The sequence below is a fragment of the Corapipo altera genome, unplaced genomic scaffold (genome assembly GCF_003945725.1).
Source record: "Corapipo altera isolate COAL_440 unplaced genomic scaffold, ASM394572v1 54, whole genome shotgun sequence".
NCBI lineage: Eukaryota > Metazoa > Chordata > Aves > Passeriformes > Pipridae > Corapipo > Corapipo altera.
Genome location: NW_020884902.1, coordinates 3,177,080 through 3,200,457, shown reverse-complemented (window position 1 = coordinate 3,200,457; position 23,378 = coordinate 3,177,080). Strand labels below are relative to the sequence as shown.

The 23,378-nt window shown below is 36.9% G+C and overlaps 1 protein-coding gene across 7 annotated transcripts in view; it reads left to right on the top strand.

Annotated features, from left to right (window-relative positions):
* Positions 1–23,378, top strand: part of RASA2 (RAS p21 protein activator 2) — a 51,427-nt gene that overhangs the window by 8,730 nt on the left and 19,319 nt on the right. For 4 of the 7 annotated variants that reach the window (XM_027650622.1, XM_027650624.1, XM_027650625.1 and 1 more), the window contains exons 3-10: positions 2,617–2,720; positions 3,756–3,850; positions 8,587–8,663; positions 16,163–16,246; positions 18,024–18,096; positions 19,169–19,245; positions 20,585–20,683; positions 22,771–22,927. In XM_027650622.1, coding sequence (XP_027506423.1) covers positions 2,617–2,720; positions 3,756–3,850; positions 8,587–8,663; positions 16,163–16,246; positions 18,024–18,096; positions 19,169–19,245; positions 20,585–20,683; positions 22,771–22,927 — 766 coding nt within the window. Of the gene's footprint in view, positions 1–2,616; positions 2,721–3,755; positions 3,851–8,586; positions 8,664–16,162; positions 16,247–18,023; positions 18,097–19,168; positions 19,246–20,090; positions 20,104–20,584; positions 20,684–22,770; positions 22,928–23,378 lie in introns of those variants that run through there. The other 3 variants (XM_027650627.1, XM_027650628.1, XM_027650626.1) reach the window with 2 other exon arrangements.

Sequence of the window (23,378 nt, the reverse complement as noted above, 5' to 3'; positions counted from 1 at the left end):
GTGTGTCACACACTGAAATTTAATCTCCTGTATTACTGTAATCCAGTTCTTCCTGTATGACAGTCTGGTCTTCCTTTGAATTAGCACTATCTTCTAATTTTGTATCCGTCACACTCTTTAAAGTTCTTGCATCAAAGTCACAAATGAAAGTACTAAACTGACTGAATCCCTGAGGAACAGGATGAGTAAGTTCTCCATTTTAATTATTCCTCATTGGTTTAACCTATATTGTACCCAGTCAACCAGTTCTGTATCCACCTAAGAATTTCTTTATTAATCCTTTGGATTCTCTACCTTAAAGTCTCTCCCTCTGCCTCATACTTTGCTAAAGAATAATCAACAGCTGATTCATAAAGCAGTGGTGTTAATTTGGCTAAGGAAAATGTATCAACACGAATAAAACTGTGTTACCTTCTGCTTATGTTCATACTGTCGACCTGCTCTTGCTTGCAGCCTCTGAGGCTTTGTGTAATGTTGAAGTCAAAATAATAATAGTGATTGTTAATGGTTTTTCATTTCATTAATTGGTGGCTGGAGGGGGGATATGTGTAGTTGTGAAGTTTACTCTCTTCAGCCATAAGATACAGGTGGTAAAATGTTTTTTGGAAGTCTCTGCTGATAGTCTTCATCCCAGACTAATTATAATTGGAGGCACATAGATCCATCAAGAATAAGGACTTAACCCTTGGTGATGGGCAGTGGTTGATGTGCAGTCTGGTGTTCGTCTGAGGATGTCTGACTGAAGCTGAGCCAGGAGCAGTTTCCCTTGGCAGCAGTGCCAGCTCATTCTCCCACTGTTCCCTCTTTCCGCTGTAGTGTCTCTCTGTTTGTTCTGCTGCAACTATTATTTGTATAGCTGGTGGGGAAACCATAATGTGGAACTGACCTAAGTTTAAAATGAGCCTTTGTTTCATCATTTTTTGGTCTGAGTTACTGTGTCAATACAATTAAAATGAGCAGTGATGGTAATAAGGAAATCGAGGCTGTTTAGGGCTGCACTGCTGCTAAAGGTAATGCTCATGAGTTTATGCCTTCAGTCATGGTGCTGAGCAGAAGAACCTGACCCTTGAAATCAAAGCAGAATTGGTTGGCTTTGAAATTATTAATAAAGGAGGGGAAAATGGGTAGCTGAAAAACTGCAAGTGAAGTTTTCAACTGATAATTCTTACGTTATTTCTCAGTGTAGTGCAAAGGCTGATACTGATTTGCCTATTTTGAAGCCTGTGGTAAAAGGTTTGTGTTTGAACGAAAGGAACATTTTCACTTGTGAAATTCCTTATCATGAATTCCTGCAGTTAAAGCTCTTGTTTCTAAACATCTATCCTAGACATTTGCATTACTGAATTTTTCAACTGTGTTCTTTCCCAGAAGTTTTTAAGTTTTTTAAGTTAGTTTAAACTAACTTAGTTAAAGCTTTTCTTTTTAACTTTTTTAATGAACCATTGTCCTTAAGCATTGGATGGTGTTTTCTTTTTCTGTGATTATTTTGGAGGGAAGAGAGCAGGGATGGTGGCCTGTTTTTCCTGATATCCTTTGAGTAGGTAATAATGTGAACTGCTTGTTCCAAAAATAAGTGTATTTGTATTAGTTTAGTAATACAACAGTGTCAGAATGGTACTTTACTGGGAGACAAAAAAACTCCCAACCTTTGTTTCTGGATGTGGTATAACTGTCATCACAGTACTTTACTGCATAAAATTAGTTTCATGAACCTGAACACCTTTCCCTGGTGATGTTAATACATTGGAATTGAAACTATTAAGGCTTTTAAGAATTCAGTTGTTCTAAAATAGCAGTTTTGTTTGTGGATGCACTTGACTTTCAGAACTCACCACTTGCAGTGACACAAGCAGCACTGTGGTTTTGTTCAGTCTTGAAACAGTGTTCTGACTGCTGGCTCTGATTCCATCAATAAGTACTCCTTAAGTTTAGTGGGAATATAAATTCCGTGAGTGAAGGTACCAACACGTTGTATGAAAGATGTGTAACATAGAGGAACCCAGAATCTTTTCTGTAGAGGGACATGCAAATGGCACCAACTAGGGTGAACTGTAAACATTATACTGAATTCACTAGATGCAGAAGTGTGGTGACCATTTCAGTGTGAGGGAGAACGTGTGTATTTGAAATTAACATTCTCTTTTTTACTGTTCTGTTTTATGGCTTCTAATGCTTAGGGCTTCCTTCCACAAGTCTGAATCTTTGAGCAGCAAGTTTGACATGGAAGTCAGAGCTAAGCAAATGTCAGTTACTGCAGTAGTTAAAAAAATTGTGTTTTAGTGTTATTTAACCTGTGAGTGTCTCAGGAAGTCATCTGAGATGGGTAGAGAACTGACTAGAATAATTTCAGGACAGAAAAATAAAATAGAAGTTGCAGAGGAGACAACACTTTCTCTGTGTGTGCTCTGAATTCTTCCTTTCTTGTGCATACCTGAGGCATTGCAGCATTGCAGTGGTACTGTGTGTTCTTGTAATGAAATGGCTGGGAATGGCTTTGGCAGGTGAGTGTAGTGCTACAGTCTGGGACAGCAGTAAAAATGCAGCATTTTAATGTACATCTTCGATATAAATGGCATAAGGTGTTTTTCTGTTTTAACTTTGAGTCTTCCTTTTCAGCCCTTATTTTGGGGAAGAGTTTTACTTTGAGATTCCAAGAACATTCCAGTGGTTATCCTTCTACATTTATGATAAAAGTGTTTTGCAGAAAGACCTGCGTATTGGTGAGTGTCTGGGAGGTGCTGTCTACATCTTGCATAACACTTGGTCATTTTCAGTAGCATTATCTGTAGGATTAGGGATACAATTATTGGTGATGCATTTTTCAAAACACTGTGTATAGTGCACTTAAATGTTTCTTTAAATTTTGAAAATCAGGATTTTGTTTCCTTGCTTTATTCTGCTATAATAAAATATGTTTATTTTTTAGGCTAGTAGGACATTTTATTATCTTATTATGGTCTCAATATGATTTTCTTTTTGTAATTCTACTTGTTTCTTCTCCACTTCTGCTTCATTGGAATATTTGAATAATTGTTACTACTGGTAGATCTTTAAAGAATGAATTGTGGAATAATTCCACAATAATTACAATTGTGGAATAATTCTTAAAACTATTTATAGATAATTTTTTTCCCTGTCAGTGCAACCTGTGACTTAGTGACTTACAAAGCATTTTGCAGCAACTTATGTAGCTTAGGTGAAAAATTACAGGAGCTGGATTTTTTTCTCTCCCACTGTATAATGGCTTTATTGCAGCTGATGTTTGGATATAGTTGCTATAAAGCTCTAACAGTCTGCTGTGGAAGAAGCTTCACATTACTTGAATTGAGGAAGGAAATAATTTGCACCAGGATACCAGATAATTTGGTATAATAACAGCTTTCCAAATAGCAATCAGAAAAGTAGAAGGCATCTACTTCAGTTTCCTGTTTAAACATTCTTCAACACCGTTTCTGTTCTCTCAAATCTGTTATTTTATTTCCAGCCTCCAGTGTGTTCTTTATTTTACTTCATCATCTTATTAGTGAGATCCAAGATAACAAATGGTAATTAACGTCATCAAGCTTTATATAAATTATTTTTCTGCTTTACTTATCCATGATATTCTTTGTTTCCATGTTTTTTTATATCACATCATAAGCTTAAAAAAAAGCCTAAAAGAAAGAGAGTTTAGGAAAGATCGAACTTCAAACCTATTTAAATATTTGTTCTATTCAGATGAAAGTGATATTTATGCTTATCTCTCCCTCCCTTAGGAAAGGTGTCAATCAAAAAAGAAGATTTATGCAACTACACGGGAAAAGAGAACTGGTTTATGCTTCAACCTGTTGATTCTAATTCAGAGGTTCAGGTAACTACTAAATTGCATTTTCAGAGTTAAATACACATAAGGGCATGTGATGGTAGAAATTTGTATTGAGCTGTAGGAGATAAGGCTTAGCATCTAATTCTCATGAGGCAGTTGAGTCTTTCAGTTTGGTTAGAGAATAATGCATATTCTACACTTCTAAGCTGGCTGTGTTGTTCCTGGTGGTACTTAAAAACAACTGTTTGGGAAGAACCTTAACGGTATTTTGGTGTCTAAAATGCTTGCAAGAGGAGCCATGTACTTGAGACTGGTGAATGATTTATGAAACTCCTGAATAATTTTTTCTTTTGTCATTTTTGATGTGAACTGAAACAGTGACTGATTATGTGACATGAAATGGTTGGTCTCTGAAACTTGAAGGTACTTGTACTGTGCTCATTTATCTTATCTTGAAATACTTTTTGCACTCAGTATCGAATAACTTGCACTTCAGAGTTGTATTTTGGTCTGTGGTTCAAATTCTTTGGACAGGGTTGTCCTAGTAATGAGATGACTCTAGAACTTGTAGCAGTTCTCTTTTTGGTTTCAAGAGCAAAATAGTATTCTTGAGAATCTCTTAGCCTTGTTGCTGTGATAAACTATTAGATTTTAATAGTTTTTTTTCAGGTTTACCTGAGGGCAAAAGTCTTTGACTTGTCAGTGTTTATAATTTGCTGGTAACCTGAAAGTCCCTCTGGGCAGTGACAACCCTGTCTACTTCTACAAGAAGTGAATGAGCACAGAATTCTCATTATTTTCCAGGATTATTCATCTATGAACTGTAAGTTTAGCCTGCAGCTGTTGGGTATATAGGAAGGCATATGGTTGCTTTACATGAAGACAGATTTTCAAAATGTCTGAATACAACTTTCTCTTATTTATTGAAAATCAGTCCTCGTTCAGTTCAGATAGGGTGGAATAGAGGAGTTCATTTGGAAGAGACCTACAAATCATCTTGTCCAGCTGCAGCTTTTCTCATTCTTCTTCCGATTCTTCCATATAATCTGAATATTCTAGAGAGTACTTTCCAGATATAAACTGAAAGGCGGTTTGTGCTTTGAATTACACATTGTCATGGTTGCTGTTTTTTTCTGTCATAAAAATGGATGTGAAAATTCAATTGTAATATTCCATTAATAGAGTTTAGTGTTTTCTTACATATTGGAAATAAAAAGTTTTTAATTTTCCATGGCTTTGTTGCTCACAGCAGAACGTAAGCTCTTAATGATACTTTTCCGTGGCTGGGACATGTGTAAAGCACTGTCCTGCATGACACTTCCATTAAAAGATGACCTTTTCTACTGAGTTGTGCATTCCTCATGTCTATCTTTCCTTGAGTTAGAGCATTTGGGTAGGTTTCTCCACTGTCCTGATTTATTTTTGCATAAAATTTTTAAGAGGAGAGCTGAGACCGGTTCCCATCTGCCACATTTGGCTGAAATCTTGTTGGTTTGGATGTGCCATCCAGTACTGAAATGTATTCCTAGGAGATGTCCAAGACTGTTGGTCAGACGTGGCTGAAAGTAGCAGGCTTTCACACAGTACATGTGCAGAAAAAGTGCATGAACGTTTATAGAGCTAAATCACAGTTTGGAGGAAAACAAAATATTTCTTCTCCTCATGGCATGTAATTGATTGTTTTGTTCCTCTGGTCCCCTCCAGGTGGGTATTTTCCAGGATTTACGATGGATGCAAGGCAATAGAATAATGTAGAAGTATTTTGTGTTCCATAATTATACTCAGGGCACTTTGCAGTTGCTTGGTTGAGGGGTTGTTGTTTTGGTTTGGGGTGGTTTTTTCCTTGCATTTGTTTCAAGAAAACTGTGCTTTTATGTACCAATCATCTATTCTTTTTGTGTTAACTTTGGTATCATTAGCAGCCTGTGTAGCAGATACCTTAGTGGTGGAGGTACGTATGAGTGTTGTGGTACACAGGTTGTAGATGTAGTTCATCAGGTCTTGTAGCCTGGATGAGAAATTGTCAGTTCTACCTTAGTAGGACAAATTAAAGCGTCACAGCAAAGACATTTGAGTTTTTTTATTACCTTTGATAGTTTCTAGAAAGGCTTAGAAGTATGTTAAATGTTATGTCTTCTTTGGAATTACCAAGAATTAAACTTGCTGATCCTTACAAAACAAAACTGAATTGGGGCAGTGGAAAAAGAAACAGACCAGCCATTTTCCAAAACCACCTTACTCGTAATAAATTTAGGACTTCGCAAGAGTCACAATTCAGTCCTACTGCAGGAGCTGTAGACCAGTTGTTTTCTATTCTGGATCACAGCTAATCTGAAGTGGAGGTGATTAAAAGTTCAGCAGAGTAAAAGCACTGTGTGCTTGAGTTAGTATCAGTTTGTAATGAAAGAAGGATTATAGGTGTTTCCTTTCAAGTGTGTATGGAAGGAGAGTGGCCTCTCCCCAGCCATTGAAAGTATGTAAAAATTACTTAGATTTTAGAAAGCATCTGCTCTGCTCCCTTTTTTATTTATAAAATCTTAATTTATCTGTTTTGAAATGGGGTCATATGGTTAAACATGCCCTTGATCTTTGTAATTCAAGAAATATTTATAGGGATTTGATCTATACTTGCAAAATACATTGATAAGATCAAAGTCTTTCACACACTTCTAAGGTTTTTCAAGGTATCTTTAACATTCACTTTTCTCTTTCTTAAAATTGATAGGATTTATAATTACTGAAGTAATGAACTCTGTCTTCCTCTGATCACTGTTTGAAAATCGATTGTTAAGTCCATTTGTAAAGTTAAAATGGTACCTACCTGCCTCTGAACAACCCTGAGATTTACAGATGAAAAGTGCATTCCCTTGAAGTGCACTGTTTGTTTATTTAGTGTATAAGGATGGCTGATTTCTCTGTTTTGAACTAAACCCCATCTGTACAGCCACCTTTCAAACCGGGTTGCGTGTTATGTCAGAAGTTCTGATATAGATCTGCAGATCAACCACTTTAGGAAACCATCACGCTGCTCTCAACAAACAAAACAGAAATGTACCCAAAACTCTCTGTGCTTGTTGGGGAAATACTTACTTAGAGCCACGTTAAAGTAGTCATCATGGTAGTGGGTTTTGAACAAACTACATCCACAGATAGTTTTCAGGAGCAGTAAGATGCTGTTTTAGTGCTACTGTTCAGTATAGAACACAATTTGTGGGTTTTGTTTTTTAAAGCAAAAGAAAGATGTTTAGGACATTCACAGGATTTGTTTCCTAAAACTAATTAAGTCAGCTATTACAGTAAGTACTACTAATGTTTTTTCATTTATCATTCAAAAACTTTACCTTGTAAGGCTGTTGGCATGCATCAGTGTCCTGTAAATCTATTTTTGTAATGGAGTTTCCCTGCTTGACAAATACTTTCTTAACGTACCTGTGTTCCAATCCATGTAGTAACAGTTTGCAAAACACTTGGCAGGCATCCCAAAACAGTTACGTTTAGAACTGCCTTGTAAAAGAAGCTTCACTTCTCCTCCCTTGTGACGTACAGAGAGGGAAACGCAGCCTTTGCCCCAGGGGATTTACAATAACAACATTTCAGTTCTATGTCAAAACATAACTGCTGTAGAAATGTGTGCAAGGTCAGCTCAGGGTTTTAATTCCATTTCAGTGTTGTACAGCAAAGCTACAGTTCAGATTATGACTTGCTGCCTTTGCCACACTTGAAAATCACCTTCCGGATCCCTTCCCTGAGAATTTTGACTGTGGGCAGACCAGTATCATCTGATGCTCCATTTAGCAAATAGACAAATTCTAAGAATACTAAGGAGAACACTGTTAGAGGAAAGATGCTGTCAGTGTCTGATTGTCTTAGATGTGAAAAGCAGCACAAATAGCCAGGCACTGAAAGGAGTAGCAGGTGTTGTTCAGGCGGTAGCTGTTTGGAGTAAGGTTAAGATACCAAATTTTGGTCATCCCAAGAAAGTTGCATATCATGGTTTGAAGTTTTTGAAACCTTGTATTGACATGGTACAGTAGGTTGGCCCTTGCTGAGTTCTGAAGTTAATCCATGGTGTGCCATCATTTATGGATCGTTTTTCTTAATATATCCTACCATATAGAGAGGAAGAAAATGAGGAAACCGGGTTTAGCACCTATTGCCACCTTTTCCTCTGCTTTGACTGTGTTTGCTATTTCATGAGTAAATCAGCAACCTTCATGAGATAGTTAAAAGCTGCAATGGGGTGCACAATAGATTTCTAAATGATTTTCAGTCTGGTGTGATGGACAGGATTTCACAGCTGGATGTTAAATGCTGCTGGTTATGGCTCCTGCACACTATTCTACTTTTCTAGATATGCCCAACCACCTTCAGAGTCCAAGGTCGTTTTAGAACTTTCTCCTGAAATGTCCATAAATCTGCTGTCTGTGCAAGGATTGTTCATTCTATGATTAAGACAAAATAGCTGAGAGAGACACTTACTCTTGATACTTCCTCATGCTGATGAAATACTTGTGTATGTTAAATTTGTGGAGGCTTGACCAATTCCTGTTCTGTCTGCAGTTGGAGGTAATGTTTCTCTGTATCATTATCTCAAAGTTCAAGTGTATCCATCATACCCTACTTGCAGGATATGTGCTTTAGATGAGGTATTTTTTTAAAGTGGTTATGTTGGAAATACATTAAATAACTTCTATCTGTAAACTATATTACTGTTCTAATTCCTACTTTTAAAAGAAGACCTTTTAAAACTATTTGTGTTTCTCTCTTGGTTTTTTTTTCAGGGAAAAGTTCACCTTGAATTAAAACTGAATGAACTGATAACAGATAATGGATCTGTGTGCCAGCAACTAGTAGTACAGTAAGAAAATACATCAATTCTTTAATATTTGTTTGTTTGTTTGTTAGAACATTATGTGATTTTTCTCTCTTGTTACTGGATGTCTGCACAACCTGTACCAATAGCATTTTTATATGACTTTCCCTGGAGCCTGCCTTATGAGGGAATGGGTATATGCTTAGGGAACTCCTGCAGAAGCTTTTCACCTGCTCATCTCTGTTGCTGCTAAAGCACTCGCTTTTATTAGGACTGTTAGGATTAGTGTCTTGTAATTCCAGCTGAATTGGGTCTGGTGAGAAAGCTGGGAATGTCCAGTGTAGCTGACGGCCAGAACTTGTAGTACTGCTATTACTGACAGAACTGAGCTGCTGCTGGTGGTGTTGGGAACAGAAATTACTTTTTCAGTAGTAATATTTTGGGTTGATATGTGAAAATCCACTCCTAGTTTTGCTTCAGAATTAGTTTCTCGTGGTTAACCATGATAAGGAATGTTAACAGAAAAAAAAAAGTATAGGAGTTGTGGTTCTGGAGCAGCCACATTTCAGGAAAACTTCTTAGCAACAATGTCACCAGCTTTCATTGCCAAACTTAATTTTGACTCCAAAGTGTAAAGATGTTAAAGTGTGTCAAAGAGCATCATAGAAACAATTAATTTTTGATATGTGTTATTTCAAAAAGACAAATTTTACCGGTATTAAAGCAAAAGCGAAGATTGAGAAATACTGGAAATAGTAACTCCTGTATTGTTACTTTTAGAGCTGCGTTTGATAATGACCCAAAGGAGTCTGAATATACAGGTTGCAGTCGTTAGTCACAGAAGGCCAAAATTCCACATGTACTGGACATTCTGTTTCTTTTTATCACTATTAATCAACACATTTAAATACAGAAATTGGTACAAAGCTAGTGCAAATATAGCTGTACAAAAATGTTTTGACACTCATAAAAAGTTTATCTGATAAGGGCATACTAGAGGATACTGGTCTCTAAAAACTAATACTATCCTTTATTTGTGGAAGTCTGACAGCCCTCTATGTTACACGTCTCAGAGATTGACTGCTTTCACTGAAGAGACCAGTGCAAACCAATACCTTGTGGAGATCAGGGAGATGGACAGTGTTCTCTTGTGTCTCAGCATGAGGTTCAGGAACAAGCCAGCCTTACTGCAGTTCAGAAAAAAGGCTTTTCTGCGCTTGTCTCCAGACAGGTTGTGGGATAGGCCATGTGAAGAAAAGGATGCAGACAGGGGAGTTATAAAGACTAAGGGGAAACTAAAAACTCAAAAAGTAGTAAGATTCTTTAATTTTGCTTTTCTGCGTTGTTCATTAGTTTAGATTTATTTGAGTGAGAGGTTTTTTTAAAATCTTCTTCGAGCATTTAGATGAAAGCATGGGTTGTATTGCGAAACTGCGAGGAGAGGAAATGGTGTGTGGTCTTCTGTTTGTAGTGACTTGTTCAGTCATGTTCAGATCAGACTCAGTGAGTAGGGGGAGACCACTACACGGTCAATTTTGGTAATGTAATTTGCATTATGAAGTGAAGATTATGTTCTTTCTGTTTTAGTCAACTATCTAAACCAAGAGGATTAGTTTAGTTGGAGCAGGACCCCCCAAAGTAGTCTCTGCTGTTCACTAACTTGCTTGATATGAAAGGGGAATCTGGTTCTGTGATAGAACTAAGCCAGTGAAACTGGTAATGCTTTAGCAGCTGTTGCAGACTGATAATTCAGATAAAATGGAAACTTGTTGTACATCAAGGAATCTTTATAACTTAAAGATAATTGTGAATGTGTCTGCTTTTATAGTGGGTAACAGCTTGGTTTGTTGGGAGTTGTGCTACTCTTATTTTTTCCCACTTGCAGCACAAAGCAGAATTAGAACAGCTTTTTCCCCGTGAACTATTCACCACCAAAAGTTGGCTGGAGCTTTATGACTTTCTCAGTTGAACTTTCTGATAGATGTCCTTTTTTAAATTTATTTCTTTGTATGTTCATGCATTTTTAAGTTTAAAGTATTTTTATTTCTTGTAAAAACATGCTTTGGTTTTTCACGCCATGAAGAAAAGTTGCTTTAGAAAGTTACTGTTGCAAATTTCAGTAGGAAGTGGTTTACTCACCATGCCCTCTCTTAGGATGTCTTTATGACGGAGATAATTGATCAAAAGGAAACCAGGGTTCTCTTTTGATTGCTGTACTCACTCACTCACTGACATGTGGGAGAGGACTGTGCGTTAAACACTGCGCTGTTACATCAGTGCTTTTGTCTTCATCTGAGGTTGTGAAATGCATTAGAGTTCCTTAAACTAAAAATGTTTATTAGTATTTTACCACACATGCTTGATAGCCTTGAAATAGTTGGATGCATAGTAATACACTGTACATATTTTGGATCTACATGTGAGAATATGAGAAATAAATCTCTCACTGAATATAGTATTATAGAAATGGATTTGAGGGCATTTTTGAGACCATTTGATCTCAAAGCATGAGGAACTTACAGAAAATACATGTGGGATTATTAAATAAAAAATTTAACACTTTTAAAAAATCTATTTATTTTGTAAATTTCCCATAATAATTAGTAAGTGATGCACTTACTGCTACGTTTCACTAGTTACCAGGCCCTGAGAAGACACTGGGTTAGTAACTCGTGTAACAAAGCTGAAAGATAAGAAGTAGCAGAGCTGGGATAGAGTAAAAAGAAAGACAAGGAGTGGGCACATATGTATATTTCTGTCCCTGACTTTTCTTTATCTGTCCTAAACTGCAAAAGTATTGGCTAAAGAAGGAAAAAAATTGCGGGTGTCTTACTTCATATCCAAATTAATAGTGTCTCAATGTAGTGAGAATGGGAAACTTTTGAACCTTCACCAGTTAATTTCTTTGTAGGATAAGAGAATTCTAGATACTTGTGCTGACTTCTGTGCATAGGTAAGTTGCTAATGGATTTCCACCATGTGTTCCCTGAGAGTCCAGAAGTTCGGGTGAAAAATTATAGCTACAACTTTCATAACAGGAGATTAAAGATCATGTTCAGCGCACACACAATAGCAAGTAATTCAAGGGCTGTGATTCTGAGCTGTGATTGCCTGGAGTCCTGTCACCTTTTTGTCTGTGGCAGAACCGAAGCAATAACTGACTAGGGGATGGATTCCTGTTGTTTTGATTCTGTAAACATGGTTTAAAGAGGTAGAAGCCTTTTTTGCTGGTCTTCTAGATTGGTTTTATGATAGGATTGATTTGAAAACTTAATTCCAGTCACTTTTTTTGACATGCAAGCATAGTTAATCTTCCTTTGGTTGAAGGACTGTCTTAGAGATCACTTAGATGGGCTAAACCCTGATTCTGCACATAATTTTTGCATTAATTGCAAACTTACTGTTGAGTTCCATAGAGATTAAGATCAGAGACTGTGAATTAAAATCTTGTTTTGTCTCTTATACTAATTGTTTCCTTTTCTAATGTGTGAATGAGGAGGGGGAAAAGATAGTGCAGTAGATTACCTGCTTACTCAGTGTGGCCTCTTTTTTTCAAAACCACAATGGCATGTATAGTAACACATTTCAGAAATGTACGTTTGCAGGTATTTGTTCTGGGAGTCTGTAAAAACAAGTTTGCATGACCATTGTTTGCACATTTGCTGCTGCTGAAATAGATGATACTCAAACAGTTTCTTGCCAAATTAGGCAATTGGATGGTAGTACTTACCTTCTGTGTGTTTAACAGCACTTCAACTCTGAGAGACGGTTTTGTGTGTTTGCAGTGTGAATACTTGTTAGCCCAGAAATGGTTTATTACAACTAGATTTTGACTTCTTTGCACACACTTTTCTAAATCAGTTATACACCATGCTATCTTAAATTGACCTGTTAGTTTGTTACAGTTTATGCTTCATCTGCTCAAATGAAGTTGTTCTAGGGAACCTAACAATTTTTTTTTGAGATGTACATATCTTAATGGTTGCAGTTAGTGAGTTTTTGCCCTTGGACAACTTCAGTTGATTTGAATGATTGAGTTAAGAGTCCCTCAATCGTTGAGGAAGTTTACTATGGGCTGTGTCTTTTTAAGGACTTATTTTCATCTTATGAGCTGAATGTATGCCAGTTGTATCTGAAAGGCTCTCATTTCCCGTATGAAACTCCTCTTGCACAACAAACTACTGAGACATAAGGCAAGAATTAATGGAAATTGAAGTATATCTTATACTGTACTGGAACTGATCTGTAGTTTGAGAAAAGAACAAAAGTCCTTCTGTTAGCTGTTTCATAGACTTTACATAAAGATACAGTACTTTAAAATATAAAATAGAATGCTTCTAAGTTCCTGTCTACTTCTTCAAACTCTATGCATTTATGCCTTTTAATGAAAATTGTTGTACCAGCCTAGGTAGATGAAATGATTTTTCAAAGCTGAAATATTTACCATGTGTTAAAAATGTTTTTATTATGGTTGTCAGAATGGGATTATATATTTACTGTTACTTCTTTTTTTGATTGGTCGAAGTGTTTAACATTTTATTGTTGCCTTTGATGGGATTTCTTGATAGTTGTTTTCCTGTTTAAGGAGGTAGCAGTTCTAAGCACTGATTCTGTGAGGAAAGGCAGAATTCTGGTGGAATTTGCTAGCTGGAAAACTTAGTGAGGTTGCACTTTTCCATTACTGTTAAGTCTGCTCTAATTGAGCCACTTAAAACATCTTCAGAATTTTTAAACATGTTTACTGGAGGCTGTTTGTTTAGCAGATGGAAAGTATCTGTAATGATTCAGTCTCGTGTACTCAGTCCCGAGGGAGTAACAATCCGGTTTGGTGGTGCTGAGTTGATTTAATGGCTTCCTGCCCTTATTGGCTACTTGCCTTTTACTGCCTTTGGAGCTTGTGAGAGCTCCTCCATGACCAGGTTAACTCAGTTTGCCAAACTGACAGCTGGCTCAAAACCTAAACAGCTTTGTGTAAGGTTGGTAAACAGAAACACCAGGTTGGTTCAGCTCAGTTGACTCAGCTGTGCTGTCAGATACTGCGTCTAGAGCAGACTCCAGGCAGGACCTGGAGTGAAGGGATGGGTATGACGGGCTAGCTTGGAGTGAAAGATGGAAGGGGAGGAGGTGAGATAGATCAGGAACAAATTCTTGAGCCTGATAGGTGTGAAAGAGAAAGATTTGTGAATATTAGGAGTTGATGGTCAGGGGAGATGTTGGCCCAGGATAGGCTGTCTAAGCTGGGTAGACCACACTTGCTGGCAACAGAACTGGGACTTGTGCAGGAGGTGAAAAGGGAATGCCAGAGCTGCCCACACAGGGAGACTGACTGGAGCATGAAATCAGTTCAAAGTGACAGATCTGTATGATGAATCCAGAGATTCTGGTTCTGCTGCAAGGCTGGGTAGTTGTCAGTACAATGTTTTTCAACTTGCAAGAAATCACAGACAAGCTTTTCTTCAGTTTGCATATGTTGTGGTCAAGCTGTAAGAAGACCTGGGGAGAACAGAACAACCTGTAACCAAAAGTCCAACAGACTTACATCTGTTTGCTAGAGAAATCCAGGAGCTTGGTGAACATGACACAGACTGTAAGAAGAAAAATTGTGTTGTTCTTGTTAAAACAGTTCAGTTTTCTTCAGATAAGTTTGACTGATCCATCTGCTATGAATTCCCTATGAGATTCAAGTTGAGGCTCATTTACAGGCACACTCAGTTGCTCTCACCTCAAATGGAAAAGCCCAAGGAGCTGCGAAACAGTCTGTTCAGTGCTACAGAATGCCCATTAGTCTGAAAGAATCAAGTCCTAACTGCCTCAAATCAGATCCCCCAAATGACTGAAAAGTCTAGACAGTTTAATTTTGTCGCCACTCTTCTGTGCCTCACGTGTGTTGGAGGAGGAATCAATTAATGCTTATGAAACAATTGGATGTTTCAAGAACCCTTTTAAATGGTGGGTTTGAAATCACTGTAGGGTTCATTGTGATTCAAAAATTATTGAAATGCTGAAGGCCACGTGCTTGATAACTGGAAGAAAAATAACAAATGATTGTGCAGTGGTTCAGCACTAAATGTTCCCTGAACTGGCTAAGACAAAGGGACTTTTGGGGGGAAAATACCATCTGTTTTATAATCGTGCATACTCCAAAGAGGGTGGAGTTTTGAGTCAGCACAGGAGTGTTAGTGTCTGTTTTTTCCCCACTTGAGTTTGAGTTTGCAGCTCCTCTTACTCTTTCAGCACCATTACAGTACAGAAATCATTTACTTAACAGTGTGTGTAGCTGCTGTTGCTGCTATGTGACTTTAACTTGATCTGCACAAGTAGATCCCACATTATAGTATTGGAACACTTACTTAATTGTTTATATGAACTTAGAGAAGTCTGTTTTCTCTTTAAGTTACCTAGGTTTTGGATTTTATTCAAACTGGCAAATTATGACAACTGAAACTTACTTTCATTAATTTAGTTAAATTCTTGAAATATGTTTTTTTAAAATAGATTATTTAAAAGAGAGCAGGAATATAAGATTCAGATCTCCTTTGTGTTCTGTTTATGAAATTTTGTAATCTGGTGGCTGTTTCCAGGCTTAATAAATTAATGCTACAGTGTACATGGTTACATTAGAGTATCATTTTGCTTGAAGTCTGGTTTCTATGAATTTACCTCTTCTGCTTTGCTTTTGTTGTTCCAGCTGTTTTTACTTAATGCTCATATGTGGGCAGCATCTGAAGGTTAGGCAGCTTGCTGTCACAGTTCTGTGTTGTTGCTGTGGTGATTCAAAAAGGTTGCAAGCCTTCAGAAAAGGTCCAGAAAAGGTGTTTCTTTCCCCATGAGCATCAGTTACCAACCATCCTGTCCCTTTTACATCAGGAGTGGTGAACAGTGTGGCTGTGTACCTGTTAAATACCACCTTACCACTTACTGTATGAATTATGGAAGAAAACTGTATTTTTAAAAGGGCCATTTAACCCTGAACATGAGCTATTGTGAAAAGAATTTGAAAATAAACCTTAAACACTATTTCAAAGGTAGAGCTAGAACTATAAGCTAATAGTTTTGGATGCTTAATTTTAAATAATATTTCAGGGTATGACTTTGCATTTCTCAGCATTTGAATCCATTTTAATGCCTTCCAGATGTAGTTGCTGCCTTTGGATGAGGCCAGATAGCTTCTTGTGGGCCTTGAAAAATCAAATTTAAGAGTTAATGAAATCTGCAATTTCTCTTAATATAGCAGTTCATTTTACTTAGGATTTTGTCACGCATGTGTGATACTGGAATGTCTTTTATCCAAGCAGTTCCAAGACTTTGGTCTCACAGAACCCCCTAAGTTTGACTATACACTTGAATATTACTTTGAATTACCATCCAGAGAGCTGTAGTTATGGTCTACTTCAGGTACATACATCATGTTGGATCAATGTATATATCAGTGTGTAAAAAAGGCAGGACTTAAAAAAAGTTTAAAAAGAAAGGGTTGTTTGGGTTTTATTTTTTTAAGCCAGATATATTACTTCACTGATCTATTGTTTGCCTTTTCCTTGTAGCATAAAGGAGTGCCATGGATTACCTCTTATAAACGGACAGAATTGTGACCCTTATGCAACAGTCTCTCTTGTGGGGCCTTCCAGGTAACATTTTAGTGTAGAACTAATAAATATAAAATGCTGTGATTTTAAATTGCAAAAGGAGGTCGTAGGTTTTGAGCAAAATCTTTAAAACAGAGAAATCTTAAAATGCTTTTGTGCGTACATCACACCTTCCATTGATACTGTTCTTTCACCTTCCCCACCGTAATCTCAAGGTTGGGATGGTGTTTGGTCTGTCTGATTGGCCTGCACTAGTCAAGAACCACTTATCACTCAGTTCTTTCTTAGATTTCTTGATTTCTGCACTGTACTTCCTGTTAATTTTTGTAAAATTCCTGTATGGGATGATACAGTTAATTGCTTACCTTCCTCTCTTGTTTTTCTTAATGTGTGAGTTTCTTTCCAGCAAATGTTTAGCAACTGGGGGGAAGCAAGAGAGCCAAGGTTCTGGAACACCTGCAGGATGCTACATTCAAAGGCCCCAGAGTTTAAATGTCTCCTTATTTTGGATCAGTCATCCTGAATAGGTGTTGGGGTTTTTCATTTAAGAAAAATCCCATATCCCACACATTCACTATCTGCAAGTCCCTGCCCTATAAACAAGCTAAGTTTCAGTTGCTTCTTTTCTTGCCACATGAAGCTTAAGTCCCTCTCCCTTCTCCAGTGCTGAGGAATTGCCATTGTGAGCATAACACCAGAATGTCTTACAGCAAACTTGGTTGTTTTAAAGACTGTGGAAGGATTGTCCCTGAGTAAGCCCTGCATGGGGCATTTTTTCTTCCTTGGTAATACATGATCACATTTTTTAGGTTTGACTTGGGGTTCTTTTTGATAGGGTCTTTTGGTTTGGTTTGGTTGGTTGGGTTTTCCTTGAGAGGACTGGGCAGATTTGACCATTTTCCGTAGGGGAAGCCTGAGGCTGATTGCCAGAGAAGGCAAATTGACATATATTGTTGTTTGAGTCCTGTGATATTGATGGAAGTGGGAGAATGTTGGTCCCACAAAATATTTGGCCTGTTGGTATGGGATTATATGTGCAAATCTGACACAAATTCCTGGTTAATATTTTCCAATCTCATGCGTGTATGACTCATGTACCATGACTGGAATATTTATATGGCCAATGCCTGAAAACAGGTAGTTGATATGTTCTTCTCCCTTATCTGTTTCCCCCCCCACATTTTATATTTGTGTTTCTTTTAAAAAGCCTTTTTATACTATCACAGGCCTTTGCTAAATAAAAAACCCCTGTATTCTTTTATAAACCTTATAAAGTTAAAAATAAAAAAACCAACCCACAAGGAAGTTGGGGAGCAGTTGTTTTGTTTGACCCTGTACTGCTCAGTATCTAACACTGGCAGTGATTGCTTTCAAAGAAAACCTTCAGTCTTGGGTGTAGGCCTTTATCTGTAAAGAAGTAGTGGGTATTTCCCCAACAGAAGAGGGTGGGAAAAACAAAAATTGCAGTTGAACAAGATGAGGAGAAGCTTGTAAACTGCAGGCAGTGGTAAAGAAATTTAAATTTTAAATGCACTAGAAATTGTTGGTATATTTTAATTGATGTGTGTAAGTTTTACTTGTTTGTGAAATTAAATACAAACTTTGAGCTGGATAGATGCATAATTAACTAGATACAGTATTTAAAATTTTAGCTCTTCAAATTATATTGTGAATTAATTATATTTTAAGATTTTCCTCTATTTCTAAAAATAACAAAAAATGTTCTAACTTAAATGAATGGGTCCTTCTTGACAATAGAATGTCTTTATAATTGTGTGTTTAAGTTGTCTATGGTAAAAATTTTACCATATTGGAACAGGAATGACCAAAAGAAGACCAAAGTAAAGAAGAAAACAAGCAATCCGCAGTTTAACGAAACATTTTATTTTGAGGTAACTTTTTGTGTGGTGTTCTGCCTGTCTATCTATTTTATGCAATCCCTCAAATATTTTTAAGCAAGCTGCATGACAGTACCTAACACAGAAAGCCCTCCTCAGTGAAGAGCTTTTACTGGCCTCTTAAATATAAGAGCATGACATACTTAAATTTCTGTCTGCCAGACAATAGCATTGCCCTTCAATTGCTCTGTGAAAAATTACTTCCTCACAAGCACATATGTGAAGGTAATTCATTATCTTGAATTACCTGTTGCCATCTGTTGCCATGAGTAGTTCTGAGACAGCTTTAATTTATCCTGTGGAATTCTAGTTAAATATTTTCAAGAAGATTGAGTTAAAAAATCCAAACAACTTATGTCTTTATTAAAGTAATGTAGTGATTATAGCCAAAAAAGTTTTATCTTATTTTAAAAAAAGTTAACATTGTCATTATTTAGGAGTTGATTTAATTTTATAGAAGTTATCCTACAATAAATTATGAGTTTAAATTTTCATGTGATTTGTCTTCGTGGTAATAACTGTATTTTCATTTAAGCATACTGTACTGAGAGCTGGAAGGAGTACAACTGTTACATGTGCCTCAAATGTATTATAATTTACTGTATTTTGTATAGAGTATTAACATATGGTGTCTCAGTTACCTGCTCAAGATACTGAGTGTCATTTCTTAGGAAGTAAGTTATTAGGATAAAAATGTGATCCAAACCACTCTGATAACTTTATGACTTATGATTTATTGGAATTAAATTGAGAATGCAGTCAGTGTGTTATAACTAGGGCAAGAAGAGTGGACTTCTTATTTGTTGTTTCTTTAAACCTTTCAGCACTAACTTTAATGCTTTCTTGGGGCTTATGCTAAAACCAAAGAAATTTTTGCCAGTGTCATGTCATACTGCTTGTGTTTTTTCACCTGCTTTCTGGCAAAAGGCAGTTTGGTCAATAGACCTTTCTCCTTTTTAGAAGGAACAGTAATTATTTATCTGTGTTAGAGGCAGGGTCTTCCTTGATTTTTGACATTTATAATATGACAGTAAAAAGTGTGTTAATAGGAGGAATTTACTTGCAGGTAACCAGATCCAGCAGTTACACCAAAAAGTCCCAGTTTCAGGTGGAAGAAGAAGATATTGAGAAACTAGAAGTCAGGTAAGTTATGTGGATTAGAAAGTGATTTCATAGAATCATTAAAAAATCATAGTATTTTATCATCAAGACAATAAATATGTTTTATCTTAGAGTAACTCCAGAGAATTACTGATCAGACTTGTAGAAAAATCATTCTGATATAGAAAATCTATCTTTTTTTTTTAAATTATATTTCTTACTGAAAGTGAGTTTTGTTTTGAAGTAAATAGCGGTAGAGTGTATCTAGCAGCCTAAACTTGTTTCCTGTGCCTGTGAGTCATGAGGTTGAGGACCTCCTGTCAATTTATATTGGTTTGGGCAGAATACTGGTGATAGAACTTGTACTGAAGGATATCAGCATATCCTTCACAGACCTGATCCCCGTATGTAGTTTCAAGGAACAACCTCTTCTTTGACCTTCTTACAGTTTCACATAGCTTTTTAGAGGAACATTCGTGTTTCATCTTTTCCTTGCAAATGCAAATACTCAAAGTATGGTCCCCTTTTCTGCTCCTTTACCCTCAGAGCAGGTCTGTCTGTATTTATTTGATGTAGTCAGAACAGTTGAGAGCCCCATATTCATTTTTATTGTGTTCCTGCACATACATGCACCAAATCTGCTGAATGATAGAAAGTCTTCAAGGCTAACATGTTTACCTAATGGGTATCTGTAGAATTTAGCAGTTAATTTTAATAGCCATTATAGAACTATCTTGATATGTGCATTTTTAACTATTAGCATCATTAATTAGAAATGTATCTTTCTTTATAGATATAAATATATTTAGAAAAATTAGTCATACCCCAACAAATCTAGTTGTCTTTTGTTTTTGTTTTTTTTGTTCTTAACAACTGCTGTCTGTCAGAAATGTCAGAGAGGTAAGAAGTAATAGAACAAACCCAAGGTGCATGTCTGGAGTCTGGTTCCTTTTGAGGTTGTAAGCATACGAGCTGCTGCTTGGAAAAACAAGCGCATGTGTTGGTGTGGCATTGCAGTGTGCCAGATTCTAGCAGTTAGACAGAGATGTAAATATATGGCTAAAAAGTTCACTTGAATTACCTCAGAAGAAATGTGCACAGTTTTGGGGGTGGAGGCTGCTCAGAACCCATACATATTGCCAATATCACTTTTATTGACTGATGCAAGGTCTGCAAGTCTAACTTTCACTGTTTGTTTCTTTATCTGTTCTTTATGGGTTAATAAAAGCCACTTGTTTGATTCTTCTTGATTTATTTAGAATGGAGTGAGATTTCTAACATTTGCTGCCTGCATGCGTGTGGATTAGTGCTGTAAGGCAGTTATTGTTAACTTATTTCTCTCTGGGGGGAAAAAAAAATCAAACAATGTTCTTATTTTCAGGGTTGACCTGTGGAATAATGGGAATCTGGTACAAGACGTCTTTCTAGGAGAAATTAAAGTTCCTGTGAAGGTGTTAAGAAATGATTCCTTTCAAGCATGGTGAGAAATGGTAGTTCAGAAATTAATTTGCTTGTCTTGCACGTTTTCCCTTGCAAAGGATTTGCTTTATTCTACCTATTCATTAAACTATGTCTTCCTGTTGTAGTCAGGGTAAAATATGTTTTTAGAGTTTCCCTGCTCAATAAATTAACCTTGCCAGAGGGTACATTTGGCTCTTCTCCCCCCCATCTGCCCAAGGTCACAGAATAGTTGGTGTGTTTGAGGGACGGGTACAGAGGGGGTACACTGAGTGTATCTTTTGGTCTGCTTGTGGAATGTGCATATTTTTCAGCCTAACCAGCAAGCCGGGAGTTTCTCAGAATTGCATCACTTATAATTAAATTTCTAAGCTGGACTTCCAGAATGACTGATGAAGAGTTTATTTAGTCCTTAAGTATGGCTTTTTTTCTTCCTTGGGGAGGTTCTGGAAGTATCTTCTGGAACCAACCCAACGTCATTTCAGGGGAGCAGGCACAGAAGCTGGAAGGGTAAGGTATGAAGGGAATTCAGGAAAGAAGGACTTCAGCTTGTAACATAGCAGCAACCTCCTTTCTGACGTTCTTGCAAGCAGGAACCCATCTCTAACCCTAGTGCTCAGCAGCAGGAAATGATGAGTGTAAGAGATTTGAGTGCCTCAAAGTGTGTAGAATATTCTGCTTTTAGTGAACCTTTCACTCCAGAAAAAAGCATGGAGGAAGCCCTTGTGTGCACACGTAGAAAATGCATAGGAAGGAAGTGGATAAATAGGAATTAAATGTAACACAGGTCTTGGCTGTGCTCCATGTACCCACCTCAGGCCCCAAGTGTTTTGGATGTGTCAAAGTTAAACTCGGACTCAGTGTTTGGCTGTGATCCTAAACATAATAAATGTTTGTGTTGGTAGTTTCTGGTTTTTACACAGTGTGTTGCAGACACAGACTTGTTCTGCCAGTGCTCTGATCAACAGCTGTACGACCATATTAACATAATGACATGCCTCTGTTAACAACCTGCTAAGAGAGAGATTAATCAGCATGGGCTCATTACCAGTGTATTGTGTTTGTGTAGCTTTTTGGATTGACCTGGCTCATATCTAGTTAACTTGAAGGATTGGTAAATAAAGTGTTTTGGGTCTGCTAATATACTTTATAGGAATACCTTACATTGAACATCCCTGTATCCAATTATGATCTGCTTAGCAAAAACAGTTCTGTGATTAAAAATAACCGATTTTTTATACTCTTACTAATTTACATAATATGTTTCTAAATGTGGCTGAAGTACAGCACATAAAGCATTAGCACTACTACTAAATATTGGGAAAATAAGCCTAAGAGTCACGCTGTTAAGTAGAGGATCTCCTGGTAAATCAGTTTTACTTTATATTAGCATGCCTTCATGGGCACTGCATCTGATTATGAAAAAAAAGAAGTCTGATCTCTGGATTGTAGAAGCACAAATATACATGATTGTAAAAGAATATTTGAAGACAGGATTTCACTTTGTTGGGGCGAGTGTTGAAACTGTGCTGTGACACTACTTAAAAGCTGTTAAAATTTTTGTGGGACTGCACCTCCTGTTGGAACATAGTGGAACTACAGCAAAAGCCACTGAAGAATTGTTTAGTGTGTTTTGTATTAAGAGCAGAAAAACACCCACTTTTTTCCTTTATCCTGTTTCTCAAGAATGTAACCTGCTAATATTATGTATTTTTACTGGTTTCAGACTAGACTATTTAAATTCTTCACCCTAGCTGTTTCATCTGCAGTGTCCAACACCCTAAATTTAACTTACATGTGAAATGAGATGGTCCAGTGTAATTTCAAGCTATTCCTGCTATTCCAAGTAACCTAAAAAAAGTATACTCTATTTTCCTGTTTTGAAAGATAGGAGAAAATAAATATAAGTTTCATTATGTGCTAAAGATGTATTAAGTGCTGCTCATTTCTTTCTTTTGTGTCTCAAGGTTGAGGCACTGGCATTTTTTCGCCAGTTTTCAGACTTAGTGTATGTATACTAAAATAATTGTGATACTTTACTTTATTGTAGAATTAGTCAAATGAATTAAATGGGAATCTAATATTTTAGAATTACACTGTTGCTTACAGGTACTTACTTCAACCCAAAGAAAATGGAAACAAGTCTTCTAAAACTGATGATTTGGGATCGCTTAGATTAAATATCTGTTACACTGAAGACTGTGTACTTCCATCTGAATACTACACTTCCCTGAGGAACTTGCTGCTAAAATCTTCAGATGTTCAGGTACTTTTTTGAAAATTTATTTAAAGTGAAAACTTAAAATGAATTGCATAGTCTTGTGTGAGACAGTATGAGTTACTTGTATCTAGATAATTGGTTTTGTTCCTTTGAGGTAATTACTTTTGTCACACCCAGATGAGAAGCTTCTAGAGCTTTTACTTCTGCAAAGTACCAGGACTTTCTTCTTCTTTTAGAAGAACTGGCAGACAGTGACATAACCTGTGCTATGTGACTGGAGGAGATAAAATACTTTTGTTAGTTGCTCTTTTCAACGTTGTATTTTTCCACTGGCTGCTATTGGCTTCCTGGATTTAGAGGTTTTCAAGGGACATTGATCCATTATTGGCACTGAAGAGGCAGATAATTAAAAAAAATGGTCTGCTTCAGAATTGGTTTCTGATTCTACTTCTGAATTGCTTCTGCCTTCCCTAGCACGTTAATCAGCGTGACTGGA